We start from the raw sequence: 11,488 nt of genomic DNA on the forward strand, positions 1-11,488 counted from the left end.
TCTTTGCGTGTACACTTAATTAAATATCAATACAGTGATCTATAGTAGTATAGATGTGAATGTTTAATCTATACAGTATCGCAAAACAAAATATTGCGGTACTCAAGTGTATCGATTTTGCATTTCTGTCACAGTAGAGAGTGTAGACAACTGTAGCAATAACCTTCTTTCCTTTTTTTTCCCCCAGGTGTACTTATAAGACTACTGTCACTGCTAAATCTTGTGTTATATCTGCTGATTCGTTCAGATTTTTACATTTTTATGAATGAAACTTGCCCACAAATGGAGCAAAACAGTTAAGCCTTATAAAGCAATTTTAAAGCGTCGATTATGGAACGATCGCAACTCGCGAATGTGCACGTCCTCATGAACGGGTGGCAATAATCAGGTTGAAACGAGCGATTTACGACACGTTTGTGCAGTTACCGGCTGAATCCGACTTTGAACACTTTTAACGAGCAACCCTCACAGAAAGGAGAAAGAGAGATTTGGGATAAGAATACGAAAATGTTCTTGCATGGCTCCCGATGTACCTTCAAACATTGCCATAAGTCTAAGTGCTGCAGGGTTGCTCCACTCGTAAGAGGAAACCTACATTAAACAGACAACTACTTGCAGCCTTTGCACATATTTTTGGAGTCTTTCTTGTTAAGGTGCTTTTGATGTGGACAGGATCTCAGAAAACTCTTTAACCACATGCTGTGTACCGCTGTGTTCAGCAGCAACAGCAGTTAAAAAAACGGTCCTCATCATTCATATTCCCACCCTGTAAAGCAACATCCAACCCGTGGTTACGTCTACTGTTAGAGAGCATACAGTACCACAGCATGCTCAGGTATACAAAATAATATAGATCTGTTTACTATTAGCTCTATAATATATATATTTATATCAATTTGTGTTTCATATATCTTTCATATACCCAAGGCTTAAGGGTGAATCCACTCTTTGACGAAATGGGGGATCCCTTTTGCAGAAAGACCTTCTGTTTTCTCCCAATGCAGTTAAGGGACGTGAAGCTATCGAAGTAGCTAAGTGCAGTCTGTAGCTGAGGCCAGTCCCAGGGTACAATCACAGGACCTAAGATAGGACAACAAACTGAACAATTTCCCTCTTAGGCAAAAAGAAGTAAGGTAATACAAGTGTTGAGGCACTTCCTTTGCCCAAGGTTGCTAAGATAAGCTGCCCCAAAAAGTTGCTCAGAAATGTTAAATCTGCCTTAGCATCCATCCTCTCTCATTTAAGTCTCTGCCTCAAAGTACAAACGTCAGAGCTGTGAGAAACCAGTTTGTCAAAAAACGTACCGGTTACACAATATGGCTGTGATGAAATAACCAAGGGAAGTTCAGTAGTTTAGTTTCTAACTGAACTTGTCAAAACAGCTGGTGGAAACAACTGGTACTTCTTGTAAGGCAACTGGATGAACAGTCATACGGGGAAGGAAGTAGGAACTGGGAACTTGAAAACAGTTGGCCAAATGTCAACTCTACTGTAGTGTCTTCACCTCCCATGCTCTCGGTCCTACCCGCTGCTCCTCTTTGCCCCTAACCCAACCCTCTAACCCCCTGAACCTCCACCTCTGCTCGGGCGCCAGTTCCTGCTCCCTCCCCACTCCGCCGTGCAGCTGTCGGGACTCGTCGCAGCCTGGGACTGGCCTCTCCTCTCCGCTCCTCGTCTCTGAATGTCTCTTTATCCGCCTGCTTCCAGCACCGGCTTCAAGTGCCAACAAGTCAATGGCTACACCACTGTGCAAACTGCATTAGGTCATTACGAACCTAAATGAAAAACAAAACTTAAAAAAAAAAAAAAGACAACTAGGAATATCACAAAAACGCTCCTCTTTGTTGGCGTCGCCACACCCGTTCTCTTCTTCTTTAGTTTTACAATCTCTTGAGCCATTGTTGGATTGGATAGATACGACTTCTACGTGTATATATTTATATAAGGTATAGATTTGTGCGTAAATGTACACAAAAATATACAAAAATGCATATAGACATACTGAATTTGTTAAGAACTGCCCATACATTTTTCTGCTATGTACGTTAACATACATACAGTACAAACATACTTTGTGTGTGCGTGTGTGTTAATTCCTTGGTTTTGTAAAACTCTACATTCAGTAGAGCGAGATTTCCTACAAGTAAATCCCAGGTTCTCCACTTGGCACCAGTCAGCTCGGCTCGAGAGCCGAGACAGAAAGACAGAGAGGATGTTGTTGTCTCATAAGTCGAGCACTGTAGATTTTTCCTATCTTTGTATGAAGCTGTCTGTCCTGCTGCGTCCTTCGCTCAGTTTCTCAGTCAGTTAAGTCTCCTCGGTTCTTCTTTGTGACGAGACAAGTTGATCGGGGCTCTTCCGCCCTCCGTTTCGATCAACTCTCGAGGAGGACGCCATCGTAAACCCGTTTGTCAGTTCGCCCTGTGGGTTCAAAAACACCCCGTCCCCTTTTTAACGTGGCAATCTGTGACCTCCCCTGCCTCTCCGACGCCGCTCCGTGGCCAGGCTCTCAGACAACGAGCCTCGGGAGGCTAAAACATTCATTAAAACCGGCTGCTTCCCTCCAGTGCAGCCGCTTGTTATCATGGTAACAACACCACCTTTAACCCCTCCAAAGAAGGGACAGTCCCCCCTCTAATTTTCATGTTGACTCCAGCGTGTCCAGTTGAAACACGTTGTGATTGGTCGGGGTGGTGAAGAAGAGCTGCTCGTGCGTCGGGGAGGTCGAGTGGTTATCGCAGGGGCTGTTGAGGCCCAGCGTCCGCTCAAAGTCCAGGAGCTGGCCCATGAAGTTGAAGTTCGGGGAAATGTTCGACTTTTTCCGCTTGACGAAGTCGTACGCGTCGTTGAGCGATAGGTTGAGCTTCTGCATCAGGTAGGCCACCGTGACGGTCACCGAGCGGCTGATCCCGGCCAGACAGTGCACCAGGATGCCACACTTTTTTGAGCGCGCCTCGTCTGCGGAAGAGAGGGAACGAGACGAGAAGAGGGAAGCATGAGAGAGGATTAGATTACTGTTAAAACCTACTCAGTCATACATGTTAGCATTCAGATTATCAATGAGCCAGAAGGAAAAGTCTGTAGATTCTCTGACCTACAATTTTTACTGACATTATGGATTGTTCTAATAAAACAGCTGACAATATAAATAAGCAGAATAAGTATTCTTTTCTATTTTGTTAACATCTAATGAGGTTGCTAACAAACAATGAATAACACAATATTATACTATATATAACAATGAATAACAGAATATCAATCACATATAAAAATAGTCAAACCTATGTTAAAAGGCTCTGAAAACCTATTTTCTCAATAATCTTGTTACTATGAGCGATGGGATCCTACATGAACGCACAATTTTCTGCCTAAATTGGGACAGTTTTGGTTTCACTCAACATATTTCTGCATTTCTTTCTTCTATGTGTTCTTTTCACTGGTTTCAAGCTGGCTCAGGTAGAAAAACGTGATGCCAGAACACTCTTTGATTGTGAAACTTTTAACCTATTTGTGTCCAAAGACTATATTTAGTTTGATGAGGAAAAAATGCCACAACATTTGTTCTGATTGGTCAAAAGTCACAGACATACTTTGGGCAAGTATCTAGCAGTACAACTTTGATCACTTAGATCACATGAAAAATCACACTTTCAGGATTTTTGAAAAATTAGGAAAAACGCGAACATTGTGTTGTTTAAATGTTTTCCATATGATATATTTTTACACTGAATATGTGTGCATATCTTTGATATTCAACTTGTTATGAGTTCATAGATACCAAATACTTGATTGTGCTCCTTGTAGTTTCTGAGATACAGACATTTTCTTATCATACAAGCGTCTTGAGATAACTGCTGTTGTGATGCTATACAAAAATAAATTGAATTGAATTGAATTGAATACTATATCTAGTATTTGGGCACATGGGACGACTGTTTTTTCCTAAAATATAATGGCGTCTATTGCAAAAACAGTCGTTCCATGTGCCCAAATACTAGAGATAGTATGATAAGAAAAACTCACGTTTTGACCAATTTTGAAAATGTCTTCACATTTGTGCTGAGGCAAACCCAGAGAACACTTCCACCAAAGGAAATTAAAAATGTCAGTTGCGGGCACAAATGGGTTAATAAACAGCATCTACAAATGTTTTTTTTTTTTTACTAACTGTATATTTGATTATTTCTTATTTAGTCATGACTATTTAATGTTATAGAAAAATAAATACGGCTTAAAACCACATTTTCTGGAGCAATGGGCTGTGTTTTTTATTACATGAGACTATGACTTCGTCCAAAATCACACACTCTGCACTACATACTCAATATGTGCACAATATGTATACTATCATTCAACACACTTTTGTGTGAATAAACAGTATTATTTATCTTTTTGGACACACTGAGCAGTAATTTACGTCGTCACTTCCTGAGAGCATCCTTGCTGGTTGGAGACGTGTAACCGTGGTAACCCGTGCCGACCTCATGTGACCAAAACGACGGTTTGTGGGAATCAAGTCTGAACTAATATAAAATATATATTACGCCTAACAAACGGAAATGTTATACTTTAAATTAAACTGAAGTGTTATTGATGTTACAGAGCTGTCCGTCAACGTCCGTTATGAACGTTGTCGTCACTACCGCACTGCATTGTGGGATATTTATGCCGCCGTAGTGTCCAGCGTTGCATATTGTAATATTACAATTTTACTTAAATATTCTGCAATTCACGTACTCTTGGTTTCATACTAAGGTTTTGGACATACTAAAATATCTCACATAGTGTTTTAGCGTATTAAACAGCATGTTGAATTTATGTGTAAAACAAACAAAAAACAAAATCTATAACTCAAACAATAGCATATTGTGTTAGTATTGAATTACAACTAAATTAGAATCATTTGTGCAACAGAAAGTTATAGAACGATATTATATAACTCCATTGAACGTCATCCACCCGGTCATAACACGAGAGCTGAGAATTAGATCTTTCTTTCTAACCATTTACTATATTTTTTACTCCAGAACGACCTTTCTCAATGACAGCAGAAAGTCATGTTTCATTCTGCTTTTTTGCTCTCAGTCTGTAGAAAAACCTGAATTAAAAAAAACCATCTTACATTATTAACGGGCTACATCCATCCACCTTCTATCAGTTACGAGCCCTTGCACTTGCATCACTGCAGGCCATTAGAGCGCGAGAGTTAAGTGCTTCTTTCCTTTCTTCCTCCCTTCTCTCTCTTTCATCCTCTCCTTTATCTCTCTCCGTGCCTCTCCTCACTCTCTCTGCCTGCATCTCTTGTTGTAGGATTGGGGTCAGTTGGCTCACGAGCTCAGGCTGCCAAGCGGATGCCAAATTAAATTTATATGTGATGTGTGCTCACTTTCCACAACTATACAAGACTCAGGAGTCAAATAAGTATCCAGTGGTTAATCTGTCCTGAACCGATCTTCACATTGTGCAGCATTACGTCACTTTATCTGTGCTTTAGATGCATTATAACGCAAGAATTTATCCATTTATCAGCCTGTTAAAATGCCAGAAAACATCACATTCCTCCACTTCTATATGTTCGCACAATCATTTCAGATATTTAAGGAATCCACGGTTTTAAATAGAACATTGTAAGGTCATATCTGGGTCTCCTTTTCAGCCTGAGCTTTCCTCCTTTACCCATAATTACCCTGCTGTCACTAAAAAGACCTGATGTAATCCCTGCACATTACAGACAGCCAGACAGCAGCATTTAACATCAGCGTGACCCAAATCTGCCACGACCTCTGGCTCTGGCATATGTCACACTTCTTCCCACCTAAGCTGAGACATCAGTCTTAAAAAATAAAGAAAAGTGTCAGGGGGTCTGGACAATCTAAGACAAACACTCTCTGGTTCCCACTGACTCATCAGAGAGGGAATTTACTCGCTCTCTGGGAATTAAGTCAGAGGGAATGATGGGGAATGACGGGAAATACTGAGAAATGGGACGAGATGAGGGGCTCAAATTCTTGTGGCTTCAGTATGACCCAATTCTCAAAGAATCTATTTACATGTTTTATTCAGAACTTTGCTTTAACCCTAACCCTTTTGTGATGTTGAATTCATATTTAATCAGGAATAGTAAAATACAGCCAGCTGGATGTCTAAACGCAGCTCACAGAAGACATTTTTAAGAGAATTTCCCACCAATTCTGTTTAAACGTTTTTCCACAAAACCTATTATTTGGCAGAAAGTAGAGCTGCAACAATTAATCAATTAGTTGTCAACCAATAAATTAATCACTAACTATTCAGCTGATTGATTAATCGGTTTGAGTATTTTTTTAAGAAAAAAAAAAAGTCAAAGTTCTTTCATCCAGCTTCTTAAATGTGAATATTTTCTGGTTTCTTTACTCGTCTATGACAGAAAACTGAATATCTTTGAGTTGTGGACAAAACAAGACATTTGAGGATGTCACCTTGGGCTTTGGGAAACACTGATCCTCACATTTTTCACCATTTTCTGACATTTTATAGACCAAACAACTAATTGATTAATTGAGAAAATAATCAACAGATTAATCGACAATGAAAATAATTGTTAGTTGCAGCACTAGCAGAAAGATTTTTTATTTTTTTTTTACATGATATATGAACATCTAGGATAAATGTAGACAAAGAGAGTAAGGGAGGATACACTTAACATAACGCAACTAGTGCTGAAGTAATAGATTGATTGATTGATCATGGTTTTGTTTGAAGTCATTTTTAAGCAAAAATCTGAAGTTTCAATTTCTTGTATGTGAATATATAAGATGCTTTTCTTAGTTTTATGATAGTGAGGTGAATATCTTTTAGGGTTTGTACTGTTGGTTGGACAAAACAAGCAATTTGAAGATGTAAACTTGGCCTTTGGGGGATTATGATGAGCATTTTTCACTATTTTTGACTGATTGATCGATTAGTTTCACCAATTCTTTTGATTATCATTTAATATTTTTTCCAGCAAAAACACCAGATGTTTGCTGGTTCCAGTTTCTCAAAAATGTGCAGATTTACTTCTCTGTCATGTATGAAAGTTTGGGTTTTGGACACATGAAGATGACACCTTGGACGAATCGATAATAAAAATAATGGTTACGCTGCTGTTCTAACATTACAGTACATATTCTCTCCGCCTTTACTCACCAATGAATGAAATGGCCTCGGGGAAAAACTGCGAGAGGTTCTGGCTCCAGTGATCGGAGATGGGGATCTGTTTGTACTTGAAGTCCCCTTCGTGTTCGAACATGTTGGGCAGGTTGGGCGTCACGTTGAGGATGTACTTGATGTTGTACTTGCTGAGCACATCCAGGTTGGTGGAGTCTTTGGCACAGCCCAGGTAAAGGTACGGCAGGATCTGGACGGGAAACGCCGGCTGGTTGTTGGGGAGCGGGCTGCCCTCCGACTCTGTGGCGCTGCCCGGTTCGCGGTCGGACTCCCCGTCCGAGCAGTCGGAGCTGATGCGAAGCCCTCCCAGGCCGAGGACGGAGGCCGGCGGCGAGCTGCTGGGACAGGAGCAGTCCAAATTGGTCTCGCAGTGCTCGGGGTACTCCGACTGGAACTTGTTGAAGCCCCCTGGAGAACGGACAGGGGAAAAGGTCAATATCAGGATAAAGCCAAAGAAAATCATTTCATTGGGTTGTATAACACAAATGTGCCCTGCACACGTGACCACAGGCAGGGTTGTGTAACACAAAATGGCAGTTGAATGTCAAGTCTGCATGATACAAGAGGTTCATCATGAACCTGAATGATTCATTAACTGACATTATTTATTTAATTGAATTAATTAGAAAGAAATTAAGAAAATAACTAGATCAATTTGACTATTAAAAAAAAGAATAAATAATAAGCAAAAGCCATAAAACAGAAAAATATATGACACATTTTACAACTCTAAATAAATATTCTAATTACATAACATGCTATACAGGTAGGGGTGTAGTGGAGGCTATCCAAAGGAAATCACTTTATATACCTTTTGTCATGAACTCATATATAGATTAAAACAGCTTAAACAGTATTAAACTTGCAATTTATATCATAAATATTATGATTATATCATAATAAGGGTTTATAATTGAATTGATTTTTGTGTGCAGTTATTGCAGTCATGCCTTTTTTTAATGCACCACTATACATCCCATATGAATGTGAGATATAAGAGGAGAATAAGGTGATATTTATGTCATTGTGACTAAGCAAACAGGCTGGACAGATGTGGTCCATTGAGAAAAGCTGAGCCCTGCATGGGGAGAATGAGCAGCATTAGGACAGCCAGCTCTGCTCTGCTGCTGCTACAACAACTCACCACTCAGCTCAGTGGACTTTTTGTGAATGGCAGCTCGGATTGTGACTCCAGTCAAACATTTCTAGGATTATCAATAAATCAAACATGTCCACATCTTCTAATGCTACCACATTTTATACATGTTATACCCGTGTGTGTCTGGCTATTTGTTTTATTCTCTGTGATGGGAGATTCATCAGAGTGCGTCGTCGTCTCCTCGTTTCTCTGTTCATTCATGAAAAAAAAAACAGCCAATCTTTTTCCTGAAGGAACACAACATGGCGGGGCCATTTCTGCAGCATTTAATTGAAAACATATTTTGACACAGCTCTTATAGACTGTTGCGACAAAAGGACACTTTAGATTAACCTATAATTTAATTCTGTCCAAATAATAAGGATTACAAATAAGACCATAATGATAATAATAATAAATGAAGGAACTGCTCAGTCAAAGTTCATTGTGGCTTCACTGTGAGAGATGTGTTTTACATTATAATAACATGTGATAATATGCTGTGTTATATAATAGATAAAGCTGCCTCATTATAGTTCATAAATAATAAATAAGACACAAACTTTAGTCTGTAGACTGATGATAACAGCTGGATTAGTGTCAAATAGTCCCTACAGGCTATTTAACATCTGTAATAACGTTTTATATTAATATGGCTGGCTTGTAAAATGTTAAGATGCCTTTTTTTTTTCTTCTTCTCAAAGAGCCCAGAAACAGGATCGAACGTGCAAATATATATCCATTCATTAAATTATCCTATGAATCATAAGATGTTGTTTTAGTGTTGATTGTTTACTGTTTTGGTGGAAATGCCACCTTCAGAGCAGCCACATCCTGTAATAATCAGGACAATCTCAGTTAATTACATCAGAGTGAAATTAAAACTGCAGGTTGTTTTTTTTGTAGACTGATGATAACAGCTGGATTTATTTGAATAGTCCCTACAGGCTATTTAACATCTGTAATAACGTTTTATATTGATATGGCTGGCTTGCAAAAATGTTAAGATGCCTTTTATTTTCTCTCCAAAACATCTTCTCAAAGAGCCCAGATCGAACATGCAAATACATATCCATTCATTAAATGACCCTATACCACATGAATCATAAGATTTATATTCACTGTTTATACTGTTTTGGTGAAAGTGACCCTCTTCAAAGAGCCCATAGAAACAGGATCGAACATGCAAATATATATATATCCATTCATTAAATGATCCTATACCAGATGAATCATAAGATTTATGTTGTTTTTAGCCTTGATTGTTTACTGTTTTGGTGATAATAACACCTTCAGAGCAGCCACATCCTGTAATAATCAGGACAATCTCACTTAATCACATCAGAGTGAAATGAAACTGCAGTTTTTTTTTTATGAATTAAACACAGAAAGCAGACCTTTGAGAGGTTTTTAAAGCCATGCTGATCTCTTGCTCTCTTACCCTCCAGGTAGAAAGCCTTGCAGCCGTCGTCCCTGAGCTTGTGCAGCAGCAGCCCCAGCACGGAGCTGCCCAGCAGCCCGGAGGAGGAGGAGGTCTCCTGGTGCCGCTCCGCCGCTCCGGTCGCCTCGTCGTACAGCACCACCACGTCCGTCTTGCAGCGCTTCACGAACCTCTCCTTGTCCTCGTTGTTGGGGATGATGGAGCGGATGGGCAGGTTGCCCTTCTTCAGCCTGCGGAGCATGAGGCCCGGGATGGCCAGGTTGATGGCCGACTCGACGTGCGACGACTCGTACAGCTCGTGTGCTCTGCAGTCCAGCAGCAGCAGGGAGCCGGACCCGGAGCCGGACTCCAGCTCCTCCTGCAGCCACTCCACAGTCTTACTCGACATCATCAGCACAGTCACGATCACAGAGCCTCTCCGCGGATGGTTGATTCTCATCAGGGAAACGTGTTTAATCCGCCTGAACCCTGGTGGTGCAACGTGAAAAAAAGGAGACAAATCACGGTGATAAACTTCCTTTCACCGCAGCCGCCAAAGCCTCCGCCACCGCTCTTCCTCCAGATACACATACATCCAACACGCACGCACCGAGCAGGAAACTTGAACATGCAGAGGTTTCTTCTTCTCCTCCTTCCTTCAGTCTGAGAGAAGTGGAGGTTTCATTCCAGTCCATCGACATCCATTTGGAGAGCCTCCTCCAGCTCCAACTTTACCCAGATACTAGTGTCCGAGTTGCTGTCGCTTAAAGCCCCATGATGATTATTATAGTGTTGTCATTTTATTACATGCTGGCCCATGGTGGAGGTGGAGCGCCTGCCTCTGGTTTCAGTCATCTCTCTCCACTGGATGCGTTAAAGAGGCTCTGCTGGGCTTGTCACTGAGACGAGGGAGGAGCAGAGATTTAAAGGTGCAGAGCTGCTAGAGAGATTCACACCATGCAGCTCTCAGGCTGTGTGTGTTCACTACATTCATCTTATCCATTCATTGATATATAGCCTACACTACAGTATATGGTTGTAGTTCTGAATGACACATGATTTGACTCACTTGGATAGATAGAAAGCTTTATCGTCATCGTATTAAATACAACGAGATTCACAGTTGCCACTTCCGGTCAGTGCTTTAAAACAAATACTTGACAAGACTGAACGAGGCAGATAAAACATATAACAGGTATAAAACACACACAGTTATAAAGCAATATAAGACAGGTAAAGTAGATGTAATAAATAAACATAAACAGAAGTGTTACACTAGAAGTATAAAATATAAAAATAGATGTAATGTAAACAGGTAATTGTACTTGTAAAACAGGTAGGGTAGATGTAATAAAGAAATGTAAACAAAGTTGCACTTGAGGTGTATATTGCATCATAGATATATATATATTGCACAGATAGAGTTATTATTAATTTGCCAAGAAAAGTCACTATTTAATTTCTATACATGGACGCCTGCATGTTGTGTTCATGGTATACTGTTAGGGTGACCAGATCTCAACAAACCAAATGTCGGACAAAGAGTATGTTTGTGTGGGAAAATGTGGGACACGGCTGAGAGATAGTCTACAATTTTAATATAACGTCTATCTAAATTAAATAATAATTTATAATAATTTACAATAAATGTCTATCTAAATTAAATAATAATTTAATTTAGATAGACATTTACTGTAAATTATTATAAATATCTCTCTCTCTCTCTCTCTCTCTCTCTCTCT

The 11,488-nt window shown here is 40.0% G+C and overlaps 1 protein-coding gene across 1 annotated transcript; it reads right to left on the reverse strand.

Annotated features, from left to right (window-relative positions):
- Positions 1-229: 229 nt before the first annotated feature.
- Positions 230-10,724, reverse strand: dusp7 (dual specificity phosphatase 7). Its single transcript, XM_037778237.1, has 3 exons — positions 9,768-10,724; positions 7,168-7,596; positions 230-2,958 (listed from the first exon to the last, which is right to left on the reverse strand). The coding sequence occupies exons 1-3, from the start codon at positions 10,204-10,206 to the stop codon at positions 2,642-2,644; spliced, it is 1,185 nt and encodes a 394-aa protein (XP_037634165.1). The 5' UTR covers positions 10,207-10,724; the 3' UTR covers positions 230-2,641.
- Between the last annotated feature and the right edge of the window lie 764 nt (positions 10,725-11,488).

The sequence above is a fragment of the Sebastes umbrosus genome, chromosome 1 (genome assembly GCF_015220745.1).
Source record: "Sebastes umbrosus isolate fSebUmb1 chromosome 1, fSebUmb1.pri, whole genome shotgun sequence".
In the NCBI taxonomy this organism is placed as follows: Eukaryota; Metazoa; Chordata; class Actinopteri; order Perciformes; family Sebastidae; genus Sebastes; species Sebastes umbrosus.